Source organism: Podarcis cretensis (assembly GCF_951804945.1).
Source record: "Podarcis cretensis genome assembly, chromosome: 9".
Taxonomy (NCBI): Eukaryota; Metazoa; Chordata; class Lepidosauria; order Squamata; family Lacertidae; genus Podarcis; species Podarcis cretensis.
The window spans coordinates 49,668,686-49,694,063 of record NC_137178.1 but is presented as its reverse complement, the minus strand read 5'-3'; the positions used below and the strand labels follow the sequence as shown (position 1 = coordinate 49,694,063).

The window sequence follows — 25,378 nt, the reverse complement described above, 5'->3', positions numbered from 1 at the left end:
TTTAGAAACTATGCGAACATTCCTTTGTGCAACCCTGCAACGCCAATTTTAGCACGCACATATGCAAACTACTACTGCAATGTAATTAATTCTCAAACTGCAAATCTGTGTGGGCTTACTTAGAAATGAACACCACTGAACTCAGTGATCCTTAAAGGTAAAGGTACCCCTGCCCGTACGGGCCAGTCTTGACAGACTCTGGGGTTGTGTGCCCATCTCACTTAAGAGGCCAGGGGCCAGCGCTGTCTGGAGACACTTCCGGGTCACGTGGCCAGCGTGACAAAGCTGCATCTGGCGAGCCAGAGCCGCACACGGAAACGCCGTTTACCTTCCCGCTGGTAAGCGGTCCCTATTTATCTACTTGCACCCGGAGGTGCTTTCGAACTGCTAGGTTGGCAGGCACTGCTAGGTTGGCAGGCCAGTGATCCTTACTTGTAAGTAAATATGAACTGAGCTGCATTACATTATTATAATCCACAAACAAGGCTAGTTAGGATAGGTGAACTCAATCATCGCCTCTTACTGAGCCATTCATTCCGAGAGATCTCATAGCTCTCAACAGCAGTGCGGCTGGCCATCCACTAAGAACTGTAACAAAGAGGTTCTCCTTCCTTTTTGAGGCCTGCTGCAGGTACTGTAAAAGTGCAAGTGTCTCTATTTGCGCCACAACAGGGCTGGGGTGATGGTTTAGAAACAGCACACCTGGTCACCAAGCCTGTTGTCTAATTGGTGGAGGGTGTTCTGCCACATCCAGATACAGCCTTTTGGGACTAGGTATGCAAACTGTGATTTCTGTAGAGAAAGCAAAATATAGCAAAGGCAGGAAAGAAATTCTCACTCAGGACATGGTGTTGAAGCAACTTTATATTCAACATCAACTTCATAGAATCATAGAGTTGGAAGAGACCACAAGGGCCATCAAGTCCAACCCCCTGCCAAGCAGGAAACACCATCAGAGCACTCCTGACATATGGCTGTCAAGCCTCTGCTTAAAGACCTCCAAAGAAGGAGACTCCACCACACTCCTTGGCAGCAAATTCCACTGTCGAACAGCTCTAACTGTCAGGAAGTTCTTCCTAATGTTTAGGTGGAATCTTTTTTCTTGTAGTTTGGAACCATTGCTCCGTGTCCGCTTCTTCGTTGGACTGGTCATGTCCAACTTCGTTGGACTGGTCATGTTGTGCGGATGCCTGATGATCATCTTCCAAAGCAACTACTCTATTCCAAACTTAAAAATGGAAAGCGTAATGCTGGTGGACAACAAAAGAGGTTTAAAGACTGTCTCAAGGCAAATCTAAAAAAATGTAGTATTAACACTGACAACTGGAAAACACTGGCCTGCAAGCGGTTCAGTTGGAGAACAACCTTTACCAAAGGTGTCATGGGCTTTGAAGACACCCAAATTCAGGACACAGGGGAGAAACATGCTAAGAGGAAGGCATGCTTGGCAAATCCACACCATGATCAACTCCCACCCAGAAACCAATGTCCCCACTGTGGAAGGATGTGTGGATCCAGAATTGGCCTCCACAGTCACTTACGGACTCATTGTTAAAACCGTGTTTATGGAAGACCATCTTACTCAGCTACGAGTGATCGCCAAAGAAGAAGATGATGATATTTAAGTACTAATCTGGTAGCCATAGGTGAGGAGGATTTACATGAAGGCAAATGAACAAGCTGGTATTGAATGGATTGAGGGATCCCCTAGGGGACAAAGCTAATGAGCATCCATCTTGATTTGCCAGCCCAAAGTGCGGAGGTGAGATTATATCCCGTCTGCATTATTTGTTCTGATTTGCTTACAGTGCCATTATATGACAATGATCATTTGTTCTGCATTCATCCTGATTTGCTTGTGGGGTATTCGTATGCATACCATCTAACCATATTCCAATACGGTTGTCTTGCTCATTTCAATAGAATAAAAGATCCATTTGCTCCACTGAAATGAATGGGAAATCGCTGCAAGCAGGAACATTAGGAGCTCCTATGTATGTTATATCACTGAATCAGGTCAAAGGATACATTAATCACTAATGTAGGCAGGCTTCCTACATTAATCACTAACGGCAGGCTTCCTCAACCTCAGCCCTACAGATGTTTTTGGCCTACAACTCCCATGATCCCTAGCTAGCAGGACCAGTGGTCAGGGATGATGGAAATTGTAGTCTCAAAACATCTGGAGGGCTGAGGTTGAGGAAGCCTGCACTACAGCATCATGTAAAAAAAAAAGGACAACCTATTCATTAGGAGCATTATGTTTATAATATTTTGTATACCAAATGGACTTCATATTTGTTTTGGTGGGGCCATAAATCCTAGCAAATACTTATAGATTGTTTATTTGATTATTGTTAGCCGCCCTGAGCCCGGCTTCGGCTGGGGAGGGCGGGATATAAATAAAATTTATTATTATTATTAGATTTATATAAAATTGATTCTCATTGGTTATCTTAGCTGTATGGTATCCTACCCGTAGCAATACATTTGATTGCCTGAAATTCTATTGTTGAAGAGTCTTAATTATCAATGTCACAGTATCTTTCAAGGTTGGGGTTAGGAAACAGCGAGTTGTAGCAGCTGTTCAAAAGCTTTATTATTGCAATGGATCACATTTATTAAAGCCTCATAAAGTTACAAACAGTTGTAATAAAAGAACAGTTCCAACAATGTGAAGTGGTCCATTACACGTTGAGTATGACAACTTTATTATTACTATTACAATTATTAAAGAGAAATATATTGCACACGAAACCAGAAGCAAAGGACCATAACAGACCAACATATCATTGCAGCAACATAATCTTCCCTAAAATGCAAATAATTACATAGCACAATTCCATAAATGAGATAGTGAGTCACAATTACCAGGTAATATCTAAGAACGTGCTTTTCAATGAAACAAACTACTATTAGAGTAAAATAACAAATACATACAGAAATTTGGGTTTTAAACTTCATTTATACTAGACCCCAATGTCTGGCATGTATCAGGCCCTCAAAGGCAGCTATCGTTCAAAACTATAAAGCAGTAACATTATAAACACAATAATAAAACAATTGCTGCTGCAGTATTAGATTGTAAGGGCGTTTGAAATAGCTATAAATAAAGGCCTTCTTCAAAACACTTAAAAGCCATCAGTGAATGTCGCTGACGTTCCTCCTGATGGAAGAAGTTCCCCAGAGTGGATGTCACAACTGAGGAGGTCCTGCCTCTCATAGCTTTCAGCTTTGCTTTCAAAGGCTGAGGCCCTTGGAGAAGGGTCTGATAAATTTACCCAAGCACACCAGAGGACTCATATGGGAGGAGATGACCTCTGAAATATCTGGTCCTGGGACATACAGTGGTACCTCAGGATACAGATGCTTCAGGTTACAGACTCCGCTAACCCAGAAATAGTACCTCAGGTTAAGAACTTTGCTTCAGGATGAGAACAGAAATCGTGTTTCGGCGGTATGGCAGCAGCAGGAGGCCCCATTAGCTAAAGTGGTGCTTCAGGTTAAGAACGGACCTCCAGAACGAATTAAGTACTTAACCTGAGGTACCACTGTAGAAGGAATAGCTAACCTTCAGGGGGTTTTAAGGGCTGCATTGAATCATAGTCAATCTGCCTGGGGACATGTGTTAAAAATAAGTGGGACCAAACTGTAAAAAATGGTATGTTGAGAATTCAAAGCTGACTTCCAAAACTCTCTCCCATCATCTATTATACACTATTTTAAATCATTTTTAATCATTCATTATTAAATTCACTTAAGACAGGCATGACCAAATGGCCCTCCAGCTGTATTTGGCCTACAACTCCCATGATCCCTAGCTAACAGGACCAGTGGTCAGGGATGATGGGAATTGTAGTCCCAAAACAGCTGGAGGGCCAAGTGTGGCCATGCCTGATTAAGATAATAATAATATAAATTTAGAAAAATTAAAGGACAGATTTGGGGGAGGTATCTTGGGGGTACAAAAACAGTTAGAGATCACAGATGGGGACATATGGAACCAACAAATAATTTCGTTTTCTTAAAAATGTAAAATGTTTTTAATTTGTAAAAAAAAGAACAAAAGCCAAGTGCCTTGAGAAGACAAAAAACAACAAATTGAATTGCATTGGGAAAGGCAATGTCTTTTGATGGCCTAGTGTCCCTCAGGCTGTTTGATGCAAAACAATGCACTTCCTTCTTTATGGAAGCATTCAAACACTGGCAAAACTAGTGATAGAGATTTCAGATGTTATCAATAGACTTGATAGATTACTCCGGGCAGCCCTTCATCCAGAGAACAGGATATTCAATAAAAATATCAGCTATTTCTTAGAGACATAGTTCACAATGATACACATAAATGAAACTTCAAGTTACATATTAAAATTGCATGCATGGTCTTGCAAGAAAGCCACCTTCATATTTCACAGAAATTGAAGTTGTTTTCTAAAAACCTAAGAAACAAAAAGTTCCCACTGGTCATAACAATCTCTCCAGCCCTGCAATTTTAAAAGATCTGGAAACAAAACTGATTACTACACATTAAGCATCTACTATATTTTTTGGGAAATGGTTTGTCTGTCTGCCCAACTGTTCTCTTTTGGTTTGGATGCTTATCATTGCCAAACTCAGCACAAGGTTTCATGAGATGGGGCTAGCAATCATCAACATTTGGAAACTGGACACCATTTTGAATCAAGATGGAGGACTGAAATATAATTCAGACATGACTGACTTTTTGCCTTGGGTTTGATTGTTTCTCTAGATATTGTCACCAAACTTGGCATGAAAGGTGTGAGCAGTAGTCTCCATCAATGTTTGGTGCCAGGCAACAAATTAAATCAAAATGGTGGACCAAAACATGAAATTGCCATAACATCACCATTTTGAGGGGTGGGGTCCAAACTCACAAATTACACTATTCACTTAAAAATCATAATTTTGGGGTACTACAAATTCCCAGGCAGTGCTAGGTATTCCCCACTAGCAGCATATAATTTAGCCTGAGTGAGTAGAACATGTATATGATTGCTACTTTTTATCCTCCTAATTAAGTCTGCATGTGGAGGCTGCATACATCAAAATTATTATTTTCTTAAGAACAGCATGTATATAGTATCTAGGTCTTTACCACTGAATAATTGTCTATGGTTGTTTTTTTCCTTGCTACAATTGAGAATTGGTGTGTGCGTGTAATGGAGCTCACTGAAAAATCACTGTTGTTTTTGTCTGTTTGAGAACAGATATTCAATGTGTCCCTTTTTAACTTTTCTCCCCATTTAACCACATACGTGTTTCACTCCCCCCCCCCAAAAAAAAGGCTATAAAAAAGAATAGGGTAGGAATACAAAGTTTCATATCAGAAATGAACTAACATCAGTATGTTGGCTAAATTATATGTTGTTGTTGTTTCTGGACTTCCTGTAATATCATCCTTATGGAACTTCTGAGGCAAAGGTCAAGTTATTGCAGCTCTCAAGCCTTTATGGGTTTTATTATTTTTTGCAGACTTTTATAATAATAGGCTGTGAGATAACTAGTCTTCCAAAGCCTGCAGCACCTTTTTTCTCTTTTTGTTGTTCTAATAATAATAACAACATAGCCTCAGGCTTTTTAAAATAGCTTGAATGCTCTAAAAATATGCGTGCATCTTCAAAACTTATCTTGTCTTACATGAGGTCCTGCCAAGTTGTCTTCCCCTTTTTCAGAAATATGAACTATACATATGGAACCAAATTAACCTCTGGCACTTCTCCACTATGTAGGAGTATATTCTGCAAGTGAAATAATATTATAAACGAAGTGCATTTTCAGGACAGTTATTCCGAAACCTGAAGTAGCACCCGTACCTAAAAAAGAAATACAGCTCTAAATTATGTGTTGATTTAGTATTCATATTCATGTGTAGAATTGTGTTTATTGTATAAGCATCTCTGTGACGACTTTCTGTGCTCTCGAGTTGAAAATAATAATAATAAAAGGGGGGGGGGGTGAGAAACGAAAGTGTTTTTTCCTCAGTAGTTATTCTATAACCTTCCTGCCACTGAAAAGTAGCATCAGCACCTGATTTATCCTAGGTGACTGCTGACTGGGAGTTACTGCTCATATGAGGCTATTCCTGTTATAACTCATGTGAAAACAGGACATTCAATCCAACTAACGGCCAAACTGCATGTTATGATAGTCACACAGTTTGCCCTTAAGTGGAGGATTTTCCTCCCCCAACTTGTATCTGCAATGGGTCTGATCTGGACTAGCAATCCTCCCCCTTCCCACTCGCAGGTGCTAACACACACATGCCAATGCAAGTGCAGTTATTCTGTGGTGTTTAAAATATTTTGTCACTGTCATCGTGTATTTGAAGTGGACAGTCTCAGGTCTAGGGACCCAATGTGGCCCTCCATACTTCTCTAACTGGCCTACAGGATGCTCCCTTAGCAATACACACACCCTTTTTTCCCAGGACACAATTCTCACCTGTTTGCGCCGCACCTTCCTTGAGTGTTTTGTCTGGCTGGAATATGACCTTCAATGTCTCTTAAGTGGCCTGGATGGGGGATAAACAGCAGTTTTAGAATGTGGATAATCAGATTATTCCTTAAAGTGGGAATGATCATATATGCAAATATAGGATGGGGGACACCTGTCTTGACATCAAGTACAGGTGTAAAGGACCAAACTAATATGAGGGCCAAAACTAATATGAGGGCAAACTTAACATGCGTCAATAGTATGATGCAGTGGCAGAAAAAGCTAATGCTATTCTAGTGTCCAGATTAAGGGAAGTAATCATAGCTGTCAACCTTCCATTTTTTGTGGGAAATTCCCTTATTCCAGCACCGTTTCCCGCTACTTCCTACTGCTATCCCGGATTGTTAGATATCCCGTAGACTGTCAGGTGAGGCTGCTGGTCCCTTATTTTTGAGGCTGTTGATCCCTTATTTTCAAATCCGAAAGTTGACAACTATGGAAGTAATATTCTGCCTTGGTCCGACCTCACCTGGAGTCCTGTTGAGGCATCTAATCATAAGCCTGCATTTTTATCAAAGCTTATATTTTTGATTAAGGCCTGTATCTTAAAAAGAGCTTAAAGATTTTCAAATGTTTATGCCAGGCAGAAGACCAGCTGCCTAAGAACCTTGGCAATGTTTATTCTCCTGGACAAGGGGGCCCCCTGATTTATAGCAGAAAACAATTCTCAAAGTCGTAAAAAGGGAATTACAGGCTGAGAGCCAAGGTTACACTGACCCTACATATTACAGAAGATAAAAAAAAGAGATAAACATAATTAAGAGTGGGTAAATAGTAAAATAAAACCATGTGCCTCCCATTAAACTTGAGCCATATTTTCCTAAGGTTGAAAGGTCAAGAGCAGTGAAAAAGGCAACTAGCTTGGCTGGAGAAGATAGGTTTCTTCCTATCTTATTTTGAGGCTGGAAACTGTTCCTTCCTTTTTTACTTTGAGAAGGTTTATTCTTCTAAAAAGCTATCTATGTTATGTAATAAATATATTGGCTTAAATGTAATTATGCAAAGGATTTAGAAAGAAAGAAATGTTAAATCCTTATGCTAGATTCTTATTTCATATAGTTGGAAGAGATCACAGGGGCCATCAGCCATCAGCCCAGCCCCCCTGCCAAGCAGGAAACATCATTAGAGCACACATATGGTTGTCAGGCCTTTGTTTAAAGACCTCCAAGAGAAGGAGATCTTTCAATGATGATGTGAACTCAAGATCCTTGACATCTGTTTAAGATAAAAATTTAAGATTAACCATTTGTTTTGGAGGGCAATAGGGCAAGGAGGGCAAGAGGTGAGCTGGTAATTAAGGTTCCTTGTTGAGACACATGTAAGATATATTACTACTTATTTGTCATTTATAGATAGAAGAATATATAGCTTTTTGTTTCCCATAAAAGGGCAAAAGGAAATGGGTGTATCTTTTGTGATTGGTTCTAGCAAACAGCCAATAGGAATTTCAACCAGGCTGATTGGACAGAGGCAGCCACAGGAGGAGCAAGGGGGCTGGATTAAGGAAATATAAGTGCTGGCCAGAATGGCAGGAGGCCAGGCCAGAGCTTGGTAACCATATACCACTGTGCCTCTCATTTATTTGTCTGACAAATAAATTATTATTTTAATTTCTCTATTGCTGCGTTGAATATTTCATTCCAGCTAAGCGTTAACCACAAGCAGGGTGCTACACTGTGTCAAGAAGGATATTGACAAGAATGCCGAGGAGAGTGACCAGGACAATAAAGGGTTTGGAAACCAAGCCTTATAGGGAGGCATGGACAGGTAAGCATAGGCTGTAACTCTCTCTAGGCAGCACCAGGTGCCTAATCCTTGCTTGCCTGTCTCTGGCATGCTGGGGAGATGTGCTGAGTGGAGCATGAGGCCCCTTCACACACACAACACTGCAGCCCCCGTCATCCCTGACCACTGGGCCTGCTGGCTAAGGCGGATGGGAGTCGTTGCCCCACAGCATCTGGCGCGCCACAACCTCCCCGTCTGAAGTATACTCGGAGTCGAGTGTGAATTTCATGCTCTTTATTCGGCTCGTAGTAAGGGACGTTTCTCTCCTTCGTGGCGTGCAAAAGAAGAAACATAAACTCAAACAAGCGCTTAGCCAGGCACCAACTCTGCGAAGCAACAGGAGCGGCCTCTTAAGGCGACCAAGATGGTCTGCCGGCCCCCCTCGTGGAACCCTCGACGACGGTTCCTCCTCTAGCTCTCCAGTGCAGTTCTGATGGGAGGACGGAGGGGCCCCGCAACCGCCGCTCGGAGAGTAGGGGGCGGCCTGGAGAGAGAAAGAGGAACCGCGCGGCGCGCCTAGAGGGCGGCACTTGCCACCAGAGGCCGCTCCGCGCAAGACTTTTACGCGCGGCACAGTCTCCGCCCTTCGCGGGCTACTGCGCGTGCGGCCGATCCGCCGGGCGGTCACGGGATGTGGGGCTGACAGGGGAGCGGCTCAGTGGGGCTGGCGGAGCCATGGGGCGCGGGAGCCGCCCGAGGGGACCTTGCTTGCTGCCTCTGCTGCTGCTGCTGCTGCTGCAGGCGGCGGTGGCGAGCGGCGAGGCGCCCTCGCTGCCTCTGGTCCTCAACACCTGGCCCTTTAGGAAAGCCGCCGAAGCAGGTGCTGTTTCGTTTCCTCCAGGGCTTCCGTGGTTGCGCAGAGGAGAGGCTCGAGCGGGCGGAGAGGAACCCCTCGCCCCATCCTAGGTTTGCCCCAAACTTTGTTTGGGCTCCCCCCACCCGGCACCCCGCTTTCTAGATTCATGATCCAGCCCGGGTCTCAGCGCCACATTGGCAAATCTGCAAAGATCCTTGCAGGCGGTTGTGTGCGTGCTGCATGCTGGCATCTCTGGGCTGGGAGAACATCGCAGGTTGTGTTGAGCCTTCCTAAAGTCAGGCGTTGATGAGAAACATAAGAGCAGAGCAGTCGCTTTTTCGGAGCCCAGGCCCTCCGATCACTTGGGGCTAGTGAAGCAGTAAGGAGGACCCCTTGCTTTGAGGGTGGGGGAGGAATTCAAGCTTACCAGATTTGGGCTGCTTGGAGAGGGATGCTTCACCTTCAGCAGTGTCCTGCCAGACCCTGAGACCCAATTGTTCTTTCGTCCCCGCTACCTTCCCCTTTTTCTTATTTACGGGAGCCACTATCTCAGTCCCAAAAATCTGTCTGTGGGAAGAGGAGGGGAAAGGCAGTCTGTGCATGTTCAACAGTGCTCTTTTTAAAACAAGACATAATGTTTGCATTGAAATACGAGAAAGGGTGGTGACAGTTTAAGCCTGGTCAGATGAACTAGCCATCCACACTGCTACTGTTAAACTTCCTTGGCTTTTCTCTGCTACTTTCCTCTTCCTTGTTTGGTGTGGGACATTTTACGTTCTGGTTTAACGAGACATAATCTATATTACTTAGTGCACGTTAGTCCCCTTCTTAGTTTAGCACTGTTACAGGCAGGGCACTTCCCCCCTCCATTTCAGTGCAGGGCTTTTGGTGAAGGGGTTCTGATCCACAGTAATGTGGCAGAAGGGCATTTTATTAACACTGGAAACACTGGTGTGCTGCTGTGTCTGCAGAAGTTCAGCTTGTGTTGTGTTCTGTATTAGCTACATAATTTGGTCTACTAGGCCACAGCAACATCTTGTGGCCAGTTGTGCAACATAGATTTCTACTGGCAGCTCTTGTGGTGGGTGTCTTCACTGGATTCATAACAGCAACATCAGACAGTGCACAGATATGATTTTACACAGTGTGTAAAAAGCGTACTCACTTCCTTCTAGTGAGTGTGCATGCATCTGGGAAAAGATTAATGAGTCCTCTCCCTTGCCCAATATATCCATAAGGTTTGTGCTAAAGTCCATCTTGAGGAAATTCTTGCACCATAAGTGACATGCCTGGCTTGTGAAGGAAGCATATGGAGCAACATTAAATGGTTTTAAACCCCTCAGTGAAATGCCATACAAATGGTTTAAAAATATTTTTTTCCCCTTTAACTAGCACATTGTTGCCATATAGTGAGGGTTATCCCATCTCCACCCAGCCCTCCACCCCCAGTCCATTCCTGTTTTGCTGCAACTTGATGCAGACATGTAGCCAGGAAAACTTTCCCCGCCATTTATCACCATGCCAGAAAAAGCTTCCCCACTTAAAAGAGCAAGGCCAGGTTTTTTTATTATAAAAAATGGAAGTTATCTACCCTTGTGCTGCTTTGCTTTTACTTCTAAACATAATTGGCTCATTGGAGACTCTGGGCTTGAAGAAAAAGAAATTAGAATGAACTCAACATTTGTCACATCAGACAAATACGCCATTTTTAATCTATAGCTTGCTTGCCAACTGTGGCTGATGCCAGATTGGCAGGGCAGGGGGAGAATACAATGAGAAGCAGACAGTTGACAATTAATGTCTAGGAATCCCAGGTTTAAGAGTTTTGCCACCGATGCTACATTCCCTGAACATGATGGATTTAGTTTTCTTGTACTTATTGACCAGCCTCCATAAAATCAGGACAATGAACACTTACACATTTGCACTGTACTCTGTATTCAAGGGATGGGAATTGGGGGTGTGCTTTTTAAGAATATGACTTCTACGTACTTTACATGTGGAGTGAGTGGGATTTTTTTGTTGTTGTTCCTTTCAGCTTGGAGTACCTTACTGGCAGGTGGTTCTGAACTGGATGCAGTAGAGAAAGGCTGTGGTCAGTGTGAAGTTGAGCAATGTGATGGAAGTGTGGGGTATGGAGGACACCCAGATGAACATGGAGAAACAACGTTGGATGCTATGATTATGGATGGGTAAGGAATCCCACATCATTCCTAACAGGCATAGGGGTTCTGCTATCAATTGCACGCAGCTCCTCCATGTTCAGAATCTTCCCCATTCACTTCAAAGAGTAGACAGTTTTGTTCTTGCTGCCCTCTCCATTGAAAAGCTGATGGGAACCTATGAGCCCAGAAGGGCATGCGTGCATCTGAGACTGACTGGGCTGTTACTAGGGATGGGGTTTTTCTTCTAAATCTTTATGTCAGTCTTATCCACACATATATATTTTTTTCTAGTTTCTGTTTCACTCCTTGATCTCAATAAGTACAGTTTCTTTACTGGCTTATTGCATTATTATGCACATTATTTCATACACACTCCAGGGTCTCTAAAGTAACTAGCAGATAAACAAACATATGGCAATGTATGTAACTGGCCCTGCTCTCATGAGAAGCTGTGCACTAGTAGCAATAGAGTGTATGCATTTGGTTTAGCAAGTCAGGTTTAGCTCTATTTTTTCCTAGAGAGGGCCAGTGTGGTGTGGTGGTTAAGAGCGGTAGTCTCGTAATCTGGGGACCCGGGTTCGCATCTCCACTCCTCCACATGCAGCTGCTGGGTGACCTTGGGCCAGTCACACTTCTTTGAAGTCTCTCAGCCCCACTCACCTCACAGAGTGTTTGTTGTGGGGGTGGAAGGGAAAGGAGAATGTTAGCCGCTTTGAGACTCCTGAAGGGGAGTGAAAGGCGGGATATCAAATCCAAACTCTTCTTCTTCTTCTTCTATCACTAAATATGCTTTAAAATGTTGGTTTAAAGAGAGCACATGCCCATCTGAACTGTAGTCTATAGCAGTGGTCCCCAAACTTTTTTACCCACAGACCACTTGCAAATTGTTGAGGCTGACCACTTAAATGGTTTTTTCTGCCTGCTGTAGCAATCGTACTGTGCTAGATGCTGTATGAATTTTAATTGTGTCTTTATTGCTGCTTTAATTTCCTGCATATTGCATTTTATTCTATTACAACGTGAATTCCATAGAATTCACATTATAATACATTAAAATGCAATATGAGAAATTAAAAGCAATTAGAATGCAGTTAAAAGTCAGAATGAATATTTAAAGCAATAGATGTGTTATATTCAACTACAAATCCACAGACATGCCACAAACCACCTGAATAAACCACTCATGTTCTGTGGACAGTCATTTGGGAATTCCCCATCTACAGGTTCAACCCATTTAGTCTAATGGGATTGCAAGTAACGTTTGGACACCAATCTTCATTTTTATACTTATCTCATGCTTGTCCTTTAGATGTGGCATACATTATTCTTATACTCTGCGTTTCTTGATTTAAACTTAAGACTCTGTTTGTCTGTTTTGCTTTTGGGTACATTTGTCTGTCTTTGGTCCAGTAATACTATGGAAGTTGGGGCAGTAGCTGATCTCAGACGTGTAAAAAATGCTATTGGCGTGGCACGGAAAGTGATAGAGCATACTCAGCACACCTTACTGGTTGGAGAGTCAGGTAACTTCCTTCATTTTGCTCCCTTGAAATTTTGGCTCCGCCATGCAGTGGTGGAAGGCAGCCGCCTCTGTCCAAATGAAGTTAAGTTGCCTTGCTGGTGTCAAGAACTTTGTCACGAGTTGGTTGTGACAAGTTACTTGATTTCATTAAGATACAGTGCAATGCTTTAGCGCAGGTGTGGGGAACCTCTGGCCCTCCAGATGTTGCTGAACGACCACTCCCATCATCCCTGGTCATGCTCACTGGGGCTGGTGGGAACTGTCGTTCAGTAACATCTGGCAGGCCGAAGGTTCCTCACACCTGCTTTAAATGGATAGGGGTCACTGTGCTCTGGTTTGACTTGATAGGTTATTTCTGCCCTCTTCAACATGCACGCCAGTCTCATTAAGTTCACTGTTTTGTTTTGTTTATTAAATTTCTATACTACCCTTCATCCGAGGATCACAGGGTGGTTTACAGTATAAACACACACACACATACACACATTGGCAGCCAGTGCAGTTGAGCCAGGATTGGTGTTATATGCTCAAACCATCTTTCTACTGTTTTTATTGTAAATTTCGAGGCATCTTCAGAGGCAGGCCCATGTATAACACATTGCAGTAATCGGATTGAGGTGTGGTGTTTACTCCCAGTTTAGAAAGGTCCCTTCTCCTCAAGGTGGGCAGTTGAGGCATTTTTGTTCTGCCAAATTTTTGATGTGTTTATTTTATCAAATTATGGTTTTGTTTGTGTATTTATTATGACTGAATGCCCTTGTGTGTAGAAGAGGGTTTTTGGTTTTTTATATACTTGGTTGAGGAACTCTTTTTGGGGAGCAAAGGTAAATGTTTTTTATAGATTAAAATAATAAATTTGTATTGAATCGCAGCCTTCAGTGAAAAAACTTATCACTGATTTTTGGAATTTTAGCATTAGAAATTATTATTTAAAAAGTATAGCTGCAACAGATAGCTCAGAAAGGATTCTGTGAAAACACAAGCTGTGCAGTTATAAATATGACATCCCCAAAAACACTTTTCTCTTTAAAAAATTTAACAGGGAAAAAATAGAAACATACTTCAGATATATTAGATAAAAGCAACAGGATATTTTTTTTAAATAATCAATACTGTCTAAAACATTCTACTTTGGATTCTTAAAGTTTCTATCTGACAGTGTAGTGGAACATTGCTGTTTCTTATCACAAGTCTTTCATTTATGGATTCCGTGTTGCAAATTGATATACTTCCTCTTAGTTTGCTATCAGTCTTCAGCATTCTGAAGCCCCCTGATATATGTTCTTGTTCTGGAAAATGAGAAAGGCATTTCTGTTGAGGACAAAATCATAATAATGTATACACTTGTATAGGGCAGTGACCTGGGCTCTGACTGCTGTAATACAATATGAAAATGGTTTACAAGTGCCATGCCGTGTTTTCATAGGGATCTCGATGAGCTGAAAAGTGTCATCTTGCACGCTTGTTGAATTGCAAATAAAGTTACATAGAAAAAGAAATTACTCATAAGAAGTGTGCATGCACACGAAAGCTCATACCAAGGGCAAAAATAATACATGGGAAACTTGTGTCCTTAGGACTATCTCCATCTGAACTACTAAAATTGGATTTAATTTCTGCCAAGAGAATTATAACTCACAAATTAGAGGAGATGGATTTACAATTTAATATTGCGACAGGTGGTGGCACCTGTTCGCCAATAAACCTTGGCTTAACACCACCAACGAAGCTTCCATCTTATTTAACTACCTTATCTGTGGTGATGCACAGGTATGCCTTTATAAAGGCTAGATTCAATGTTTTCCCATCAAATGTGTTGGGTAACAGACTCTCCAACGGACAGATCTCACTCCTCTGTGACTGTAAAAGTGGATCTATAGAATCGTTATATCATATAATCTTCTGTTGTCCTATACATTCGGCTTCACGGTCCAAGTTTCTGGCCCCATATCTATCGAGAATAGCTGACAGACCTCAGGAAGCCCAAATAATATACTTATTAAACGACGAAGACTCAAGTAGATCCCTTGCAGTCGCTAGATACCTGATTAATGTCTTATTTCATAAGAGGAGAAATGGATCACTGTATGACTCGGACAGCTTAGCCAAAATTAAGAACCATCAATAAGTGCCAGAACTAAGACGCATATCCCCCAAAATCTGTGGGATTTGAATTGCGGTTGACATAGAGGGAGCTTATTGTGTATAGTTTACTTAATTGAAGTAAAATTGGTTTTATAGGGGTGTTTTAACTTGGAACTGTTTAAATTGTATTGTTTATGGATAAATTTTGATGTATTGTTTTTAGATATGAGCCAATGGCCGTAATAAACCAATCAATCAATCAAATGCACACGAAAGCTCATACCAAGAACTAACTTAGTTGGTCTTTAAGGTGCTACTGGAAGGAATTTTTTAATTTTGTTTTCATTATTTTCTGTTCCATAAAGCCTCACTATTTGCAGAAAGCATGGGGTTTCCAAGTGAAGACCTGACTACACAGAGCTCTCTTTCAATGTACTTACAGTGGCTTAATCGAAACTGTCAGCCAAACTTCTGGAAGGTAAAACACAACTTTCCCCCTTGTTTTTTCTTGTTTTATAAACCTGGTAGCTACACTGTATTAAATATTGTTCTGCCACCAATCTTGGAGGCAGTATGCCTCTGGATGCCAGCTGCAGGGAATTGCAAGCGAGGAGAGTGTCGTTGCACTCAGTTCCTGCTTACAGGCCTCCCATGGGAATCTGGCTGGCCACTGAGAACAGAATGGTGGACCAGATTGGCCTTGCGCCTGATCCAGCAGGGCTCTTCTTATGTCTGCAACATTCCCAGCACCCCACTCCATCATTGGAGCAAGCTGCAGGGGAAGAGGAATGTGCTGTGTACCAAAGAACAAATGTATGTGAATGTGTACAAGAGAGTTCTCCGATGGAGCTAGGCCTATGGAGCCAAAAGGTCCTGTTGATCAGCTTTGAGGGTCCTGCTCTTTGGTTCTCTTTAGCCTCCAGTCGAGCTAGAATTGGTCACTGCTGATACCAGCTTCTGCTAACCAGTTCAACTTGAATCCTTCCACTGCATCTGATTCTTGCTCTTTCATATTGTCTGCCTTGTAAGTGTTGGGCACCTGATAATCCTATCTGTGTCCCCCTGCCATCACTGGACAGTTGCTTTTAATGAATTTTATGTACCCAGGGACTTCCCCGTGTTCTTCTATTCACCAGATCCTCTGTGGGAGCTAGGTTTAAGCTTCTTGTTTATCTTTCTCATATGTTTTCTGCTCTTCACCTTGGAACTTTTTAGCTTTGTGCCATGATTAGAATCCACACATTGTTATTTCATATAAACAAGCCCAAGCTCTGCCTGCTGTTTGCCTTATTTTTAAAATCCTAAACTATTTTTATGTTCTGGTTAAGATTTTTTTTTTTTTAATTGCCTCTAGCCATGCATCTGGAATTCAGGTTCATTTTAAGATCTGCTCTGAGCCTGCTGTGATCCTGAGAAGTGTGTAACCATTAAATCTATGTGGACCCGTTCAGCATGGGCATTTTTTGTTTTTATGCTACCTCGCTCAGATGTATAACTATGGGCACACGTAAAAAATAAATCTCCAATTAGATATTTACTGTTAAGAAATATAATATGGAACTCCAGTACTATTCATTTATCATTGAATCAGAAGCCTATTGTGATTTGTGTAAAATGTTTTTTTCCTTTGTTGTGCATGCAGATCCCACCCTCTTGACTATCTATACCCTTCAAGTTATCTCTGCAGAAAACACAGGCTATGTAGAAACCTCTAGAGGGACCTCTGCACCCAAGATCATAGGAAGAAAGTTGAAAGATAACAACCTTTAAGGCTAGCAGAAGTCTGTGTGGCTGAAGCAAAGTCTTTCTTAATTATTTTAACTTGAGCCACCAGCAAAAGGGGAAAAAATAGGGTGTGTTAGATTGTAAAGGGTGTTTGCAGGGTATGTGGAGTGGAAGTAGAGCAAGTTGAATTATCCGGCTTCAGTGCCTTTAGCCGTATGGTTTGTCTATAAAGTTGTCTCATCACAATCAGCATGGATGCTCATGAGGATTGAGAAAAACTGATCTTGAATTATAGCGGTAGGTGGTAAGACAAATTATCATGCTGCGTTTTTTGCATATAGAATGTTGATTTATTATTTCTCTGCTGGCTGTTCATTGTAGGAAACATTTGCAAATCACATAACGTGGAATCTGTGCAGGGCTGCGATAACTAGAGTGTTTTGAGTATTGAGTTACTCTAAATTGAGGGAGATGCTTTTGTCTGTTCATTGTTTAAAGCATCTGAGCTACAGTAATTTGCCTTCGATGAAACTTCTTCATCCTTGGCATATACAGAAATCTTACACTATTCTTTTAGGATGACAGGGGGGGGGTGGGAATAGAAGACAGGTTTGTTTGAAATGCCAGTTTGTTTTTCTTCCAAGATTTTAATGTGAATGAAACTTTGATTGCAGAGTGTGACGCCAGATGCTTCAAAATCATGTGGCCCATACAAGCAGGCTGCAAAGTTCACCAAAGAAGAGCGGAGTGTATCAAAGAAAAGAATAGATGTTCATAACCATGACACTATTGGTATGCCTTCTTGACAGCAGCTTATTTCATGCTGCAATCCCTCTGCTTGTTTTAAATGAGTCACCAGACAAACTGAATGTGAATAATTTTAAGCGGGATATAAGGACAAGATCCGCTTAAGAACAAACTCTGCCTGATGCAGAGATAACACAAGTTATTCAGCAAGACATTTCCCAAGCATGAAGCCCTAGCACCCCATAATGTTGAATGCTGTGCTGTCAGATTACGCACAGTTGCCTCTCTGCTGGTTGTGGGGCTCTGCCCAGGAGGGTGAAATGCTACTGCGTGTAGGAGCCTTGAAATGAGGAGTCTTGAGGCTGATCATCAGCAGCCTTGGATCCACTTGATCCAAAAGTTCCCCGGGTTTCTCAGCTATGTCAATATATTGCTGGCATAGTGAAAAATTTCATGGAAGCCACCTTCCACCTTGGCCAGCATGAACTGGCAGGACTTGGGATGTGGAAGGACGCCTGCCATGTTACCCCTCACCCCATTCTGTAAATCTCCCTACTTACTGTAGGAACCTGGCCTGTGCTTCTCTGTTTAGTTCTAGAATCAGGAATGTGACATTCTATTCCCCTTTCACCTTTCCTTTCCTTCCCAGTCCCCGTACATTCATACATTCATTCTACAGATACATGATGAGCATTTTTAAAAAAATACGCACATGGTCTGATGAGGCGGAACTTCTATTAGTAGAACATGATTATCATCCAAAATCGAAGCACCACTTTGTTTTCAAGCAGGAACAACTTAATTTACTCTTTTTGCTTGCTAGTTTGCCGAACGTGCATCAAGAGTGCTCCTTCTTGAAGAAGTAATTTCAAAATGAGCTTATATATTCCAGTGAATTGATCATCCTAGTGGATATTCCAGAACTACATAGGTCTGGAAGTTGTTTTTTTTTCAAATAAGCTCAAGTTTCAACTTTACCTTTTGCAAAATTAGCTGAAGATGGGGTGGGGCGGGGGACGACGACTTTGTTTGGATCCAGCCTCTTCCATCTGCATAGTAATTAAATTTGGAATTTACAGAAGTACCTAAGTGACTTGAGAGCACAAGCCTCATTCCCAGACACTTAAGAGGCACTTCTAGTGTGATGATTAAATTCGTCACCACCAAGTAATTAGCATTTTAAAAATGTCAAATGCCAAGGTTCTTGCTAATCTAAAGGTGTGTCCTTATGAACTTTTGCACCTTGGCAGTTTGCCCAAGTCAGTGATTTATTCTTTGCTTCCCTTCTTTGGGAGGCAAAGAGCGAGCAGAACTGAACTAGGCTACTGTAGGCAGTTGCATTCTGTAGGCAAATAACTGAATGCAAACTTTGAACAATTGCTTCATGCTGTGTCAGTTGACACTATGTTTATGGCACTTACTGCCTTCCGGTAGCCAGTGCATGAATTATCTGGATGTGGGTCTATAAATTAACAATTAAGTGTCCTAAAATATGTATTTCCACACATGAAGTGAATGATTATAATGCCTCCCATCTGAAGCCAGGAGCCAAAGCCCATGTTTCTGAATTATGGGGCAGAATTATGGGGCAGACTGTGATCCTGGTGATCATCTGTCTTCGCGGATGGGAGATTTTCTTTCTTTAAACGTAAAAGATGGACTCTAGGGTGGAGTTACTCCAAACGTAAAAGAGGCCTAAGGAAGGCAAACAGTTCCCAGGTGAAGTGGATCCCATCACCATCTAGTTGTGATAAGAAAAGATTGTGGCAACTGTCATATATTAAAATAGGTGTGAGGGACCCCCAGCTTCCAAACCTGATTACACCTGTCAGGCCTCCCATTTGGCCTTCAAGACCATTTTGGCCCAACTGCACACAGCTGCTGTCATATATGTTGTCAGTATGGGCCAGGTCAAAACGTGGCTTAGCTGAAAAGGGGTTTGCAGGCCTGATCAGCAGTGTCTACGAAGCACTATGTAAAACAATGGACGAGATCATGCTTTGTCCAAGGGTTACAATTGCCCAGAATTTAGAAAGGTGTTTCCTGAGCTCCACCCACCTGTCAAATTTGGCCTATGAGGGGATGGGGATATAAACATTGTAACTCACTGGTCAAACCCAGTTCCCCACTTCTGTCTGAAGGACAGCAGGAGTCTGGTTTGTTTTAAAGGGTGGTCGCCTAACATTACCCCTATTCAATTAACAAAATCATTAACCCATAATGCTGCTTCTAAATTCCCCACCTGTTTTCATTTGTAGGTATGATTGTGATTGGTCAGAATGGAAGCATTGCTGTGGGGACGTCTACAAATGGTGCAGACCACAAAATTCAGGGGTTAGTGTCAGAATAAAATCAAGATTCCTTATTGGTGAAATTTGTTTTCCTTTCTTGAGTGCTGCTTATAGCAAGCATGAGTGTGTATGTGAACTGCTGCTGTAATGGTAATGATTTTTATATCACTTGAAAGAAGGATTTTGTGGAAAAGTGGGTTATGTGAAGAATGCATGAATTTGTTTTCTGTCTTCTTCCTCTTCAATTCTATCCGTTTTAGAGCTGTGCTTGATTATATTGGATGTTTAAGTTAAGTGTTGCCTTGATATTTCAACCCAGTTCAGCAAATATGGGGGGGGGTGTCTTATTTTTTAATGGACAAGCATTCTGTCATGTATTTTGCAAGGGAAATTCGAGCTCATAGTAGGAAACTTAGATATGCGCAATGAAAGTGCTCTGTATAGAAAAGTGTGGAATGGACAAATGATTGGTGGGAAGACACCCCAAAAGCAGATCAGGATGAATGGCCTTTTGTCCTCATGAGCTCTCCTCCTAAAGAAACAGAAACAAATCTGAACGAATTCTCAGTAAATACCAGACATGGTGTAACCGCTGCCTAAGCTTTGTAAGAGCAAATTTGGACGAATTCTTTGTCTGGCAGAGTCCTGAGATTGTACATATAGCTCCGAGAAGTTTACTCCAGGCAGGCACAGGTTTACTAACTCAATGAGAAGCAGGCCTCAGTGTGTCTTTGTTGCTAGCTTGTTTGTGACTCTGTTGGAACTATCAGAATCTTTCCCCACCGCCTGGCTGTTTTCATTGGATTAACATCGCCTTCCTTTTTCTTAGACGTGTGGGAGACTCTCCAATTGCTGGAGCTGGAGCATATGCAGATAGTACAGTTGGAGCTGCAGCTGCCACTGGAGATGGGGATTTGATGATGCGCTTCTTGCCCAGGTATATTCTGTGAACTCTTTGGGTCTTTTTGATACTGGGCTTAATTGTGAGACCACCCTGGGGTAAAAGATGGGCTTTGCACAGGCAAGCTCAGAAGCTGCACTGCACTGCTTCAAACCTTAGGGGTGTCACTAGGCATGCCCATAGGTCCTTCGTGATGTAGAAAAACAACATCATCTTGGGGATGTTGTTTAGCCTTCTCCAAACAGTAGTTATCAACCAGGATTTTGAACTAATAATAGCTATTTCACATTTCGTTTAAATGTGCAGACTCTCTTTCTGCATTCCTAGCCGTAGAAGAATTTTGAAGGGAACTAGTGTTCAGTTCATATTGCACCCAAGCATTAAGACCTGGACAAATTCATATTCCAAACCAGTTAATTATGCGTTTTTGATAACCCAGGGGCTTTGGTCACAGTGGATCACTAGGGCCAAATCAAACCATTCCAGAGATAGGGAACCACCACTAAAAAGGCGCTGTCTTGGTTTTTTATCCCGTGTCAACGTTGGGCAAGTTCGTGCAAGATTCCCTTTTTGTTATCAGCGGAGGAGGGTTTTTTTAAAGGTTCGTTTTCTCCTCCTTGGCATACTATGCATACTATGACACTTGGAGAACCTTTGTGTTAATATCTGTTTTTTATTTTCCTTAAATCAGCTATCAAGCCGTGGAGTATATGCGAACAGGAATGGATCCCACCATAGCCTGCCAGAAAGTTATTTCTAGAATTCAGAAATATGAGCCATACTTCTTTGGTGCCGTTATCTGTGCCAACGCAAGTGGAAGCTATGGTACGTCTACCTCAGAAGATTGTTTCGTGCAAATTTATAGGTTGGAATAAGTTCGCAACACTTGGATTCTGTGTTCATTGCCCATTTGTCACATGAGCATGCAGGAAAGGACTCAAAACAAAATATTCACTTTTTTTTGGGGGGGGGGGGACAGAGTCTGAGACTCTGCTTCAAAGCAATCCAAGATCAGTCATGCTGGGTATCTCATTATTGAGCCCTTGGATCACCATGCAGAATCATTTTGCTAATCGATATGACGTATTGGGTTAGGCTGCTCAGTGCACTTCTTTTATCTTTGATTTCCCACAGTTCTCCGTTTGAAAGATTAGAGACCCGTGGACTCATTACATTTGCCAGTATTAAGATGTAAATTGAAACAAAATATACTAAACTTGGAATTATATTTTAGGTTGTGAAGGCCATAGTGCTAGCTGGAGACTCTTTCGTCTTCGAGTTTAAAACAAGTGAAGGAAAGATGACTTTTTTAAAAGAAAGCGCAATGCTGGGTTAATTAAGGCTATAAAAGAACAATTGTAGTTGAATTAATAGTGGGATCCCTAGATGTTAAAAGCACAAGGAGACAGATTAATGCGCCTCTCATAGTTTGTTCTCTTTATTCTCTTATCTCTCCCTTTCCTGACACAGGTGCTGCCTGCAATAAAGTTTCAGGATTCACACAGTTTCACTTTATGGCTTCTAATCCCACTTTGAAGCAACCATCTGAGCAAATAATAGACTGCATTTAACACAGCCCCTCCGCCCCCCTAAACTTAAAGAATTCACTGGAAGAAATGAAGAAGACAAAATTAGACTATTGCCATTGCCATTTTTTACAAAAATTAGTTGTGCACACAACTTCCCCATAAATTATAGCGCAGAGGGGTTACTGATTTGTGCCAAGGAGCCTTTATTCTCTGTCTTAAGACTGTAATCTTTTGGCCCTTGGGAGGAGAGGGGGGCAGAGAAAGAGAGTGCCAGATCTCTGCCCCCTAGGCTTTCCTGTTGCCCTTCTGACATCGGAGAGAGAGAGCAGGAGCCATCGCTGTCTCATCCTCCTGACATGCTCCCAGAATGGGAAGATTTCCCCTCAAGATTTCTCATTAATTTCCTCCTTGTTATTTTCTATAGGAGGGTAAATGTTCCAAACTAAATAAGGTAAAAGGATAAAGGAGGGTTTCCGTGAGTCTAGCAGGAAACTGAATTTTAGGGGGCCTTCACTCTCCGCCCCTACAATTTAAGATTGTAGTCTTAATTTTGCTTTCCCGTATTGCTGACCCTTAAGTAAATTTAAACAGAATAAGCTGAGTAAAGAAATTCACTCAAATATATGCCGAGATATTTCTCAACTTCAACCAAAGCGGTCTACCATTTCTGGGAGCGAAGAAATGAATGTGTCAAGCCCAGTCACTTTGAACAAACCCTACCACAAAGCCTTCCTCTCAGCTGACTTCTGTTTTGAAAGATCCACTGGAGTTGTCTTTCCTATCTCTGGATGAGGAATAGCCCTTCCAGGACACTTCTGAATATGTCCCTTCTGCCAGTGACAGCTGGAAATGCAGCTTCAAGAATAGAGGAGTAATGCGACAGGACAGGGACAAATTTTCCCCATAAACACATTCATTTTGAAGAACAATTTTGAAATGTACAAATCCAGTCATTCCTTCTAGCAATTTACAAAATAATATTCCCCTTTTTACATGCTGGAGCTGCCGAGCTGCCACCCTGCTCCTGAATTTGTAGTAATTGGTTTTTTAAAAAAACAAACAAACCAACAACACACCTCTAAATGTGTTATAATCAGCTACTACTTCCATGCCCTTTCTTGCTGCTAACAACAACAATGATAATAATTTTATTATTTATACCCCACTCACCTGGTTGGGTTTCCCCAGCCACTCTCTGCTAACTTCTGGAGCTCTGCTGTAAAGCTCGCTTAGGCCAGTTACTATCAGTCAACCTAACCTAACTTTCCTTTTGTCGCCAAGCCGATAAAGTGGGATCGCCTTGTGAATGTTGCCCTGTGTACGCCCCCCCCCCAAAAAAAGATGGATACAAATAGCTGCTAATAAAAGTCCTTCCTTGGACCCCTGTAAATTCCTTCCTAATTTACAATATCTCTGCAAAATGCTACCCACAAGATCTGTTTCCAGATCATTTCAGCCCATAGGGCCAAAATCAAGAGCTTGGTTTCCAAAACCATGTCCTAGACCTGCTGCGTTTGGGTTACAACCAACATCAGTATTATGCCGTCTTTGCCCTGGTGCAAGATGAACTTGCTGGGCCCAAGTGTCACGCTTCTCATTTCACACCTTTCATAAGTAGTCTCTGGAACCTACAACCTGTTTTACTCAACCGGACCAGGTAAGAGATTTCGCCTATCTGCTGGTCCCTGAGACAAGAACCAATGACGATACTTTAAATAGCACTGATAAGGCTTCTACTTCTCAATCTTGATTTACTCTTGAAGGACAGACCCACAGGTGCTGTGCTAAACATAGGAAGCTACTTTGTACTGAGACCGTTGGTCCATCTTCACATGCTGGCTGGCAGCAGCTTGCCAGGGTTTCAGACAGGAATATTCCCCAGCCCTACATGGAGATGTCTGGGATGATCTTGGGACCTTCTGCATGCAAAGCAGATGCCCTTCCACTGAGCCATGGACCTTCCCAAAGCACCATTAATCCCAACCTCCTTTTGGACCACTTTCCAGTACAGGTCCACTTTCTGGAACCTAGTCTTCTTTGCAGAAACCTATTAAAAGGCATTTAAGGGATACATCCACTCTCGGGCCAGGATGCAGCTGCCCCTGTCAGCTCATTCCCTGTTACCTCTCCCCATGACTCTGGGATACTGTATGTCTTTGTGTTGGTTTCATTGGAAGCAGACTTTGCTCACCCAGGGTTTCTAAGTGTAGGTCAAGTCCCTAAATGTATGGCATTCAGAAATATTTGTTCATATTTGTGTTGCTTAAGAGAATATTTCAGGTGACTTTCCTTTTTCCTTTTTAATTACCAGTGTTAACTAAATTGTTTTGGTGAAGCCCGTTAAGCTATTGCATCTGTATTTTGGAGATGTTTTCCTTTGGTGCGGCTTTGTGGAACATAACATTTGATTGGGATCATGCTTTTAAAACAACAACTGGCTCCTGAAGCAGGTCTTCAGACAAAATAAAACATTCTCTTTTTGTGTGTTTTGCAAGAGAAGATCTTACCTGTTTGTTAAAATTAAGTGTTTAGGTTGATAAGGACATACTAGTCTGAGGACATACTATTCATGAGACTGAATTCGGATTGTCTCATTGGATTCTAACGTTTCTAAAGCCATTTTAAAAATAAAAATAAATATGTGTTTCTTTGGGGCCTTACACTCCTCTCACGGGAAGCAAAAGGTGTATTCTCTGGAGGCTAGGACCCGAACAAATGGCTTCAAGTTACAAGAAAGGAGATTCTGACTAAACATTAGGAAGAAATTTCTAACAGTAAGAGCTGTTCAACAATGGAATAGACTCCCATGAGAGGTGGTAGATTTTTCCTTGGAGGTTTTTAAACAGGTTGGATGGCCCTCTGCCATGTATGCTCTTGTTGAGATTCCTGCATTGCAGAGGGCTGGACTAGAGTCTCTTCCAGCTCTATTAATTATAAGGATAGACCTTAATAGGCTTTAGCCTTTTCTTATGATTTTCCCCCTACAGCAGTCTTAATCCTGTAGTGTGCATATCTTCTTAGAAGTAAGCCTCATTAAGTTCAACTGACTACCAGCTAACTGATTATAGGATTGCAGCCTAAGTAAAAATTGCAGAGACAATCATTTTAATGATTCCGAATTTCATTTTATCTTGTGTGGAATGGCAAGGAGAGGGTTTCTTTGCAACATTAAAGGGGGGGGGGAATGGAAGCTGTCCTTTGTATTTGGATGAATTATTCTTCATGTATGTTTTGAGGATGAGAATCTCCTTTTAAGATTGCTCAAATAAGTACTTCTGAAGATCCCAGAGTCGGTGAATCTAAAACATTCCATATA

At 42.0% G+C, this 25,378-nt stretch overlaps 1 protein-coding gene across 1 annotated transcript; it reads left to right on the top strand.

Annotated features, from left to right (window-relative positions):
- The first annotated feature begins 8,922 nt into the window (after positions 1–8,922).
- Positions 8,923–25,165, top strand: AGA (aspartylglucosaminidase). The gene is made up of 9 exons (XM_079991428.1): positions 8,923–9,121; positions 11,136–11,289; positions 12,673–12,785; positions 15,235–15,347; positions 17,269–17,386; positions 19,600–19,675; positions 20,462–20,569; positions 21,225–21,358; positions 22,004–25,165. Exons 1-9 carry the CDS (start codon positions 8,977–8,979, stop codon positions 22,102–22,104), a joined length of 1,062 nt encoding a protein of 353 aa, XP_079847554.1. The 5' UTR covers positions 8,923–8,976; the 3' UTR covers positions 22,105–25,165.
- Positions 25,166–25,378: the final 213 nt, after the last annotated feature.

Bases quoted from the DNA above. Each gene is read 5' to 3' on its own strand.
- AGA (XM_079991428.1), top strand. From the start codon at position 8,977: ATGGGGCGCGGGAGCCGCCCGAGGGGACCTTGCTTGCTGCCTCTGCTG. The intron at 12,786-15,234 runs GTAACTTCCTTC...TGTTCCATAAAG, and splicing joins CTTACTGGTTGGAGAGTCAG to CCTCACTATTTGCAGAAAGC. The intron at 21,359-22,003 runs GTACGTCTACCT...TTCCTGACACAG, and splicing joins CAACGCAAGTGGAAGCTATG to GTGCTGCCTGCAATAAAGTT.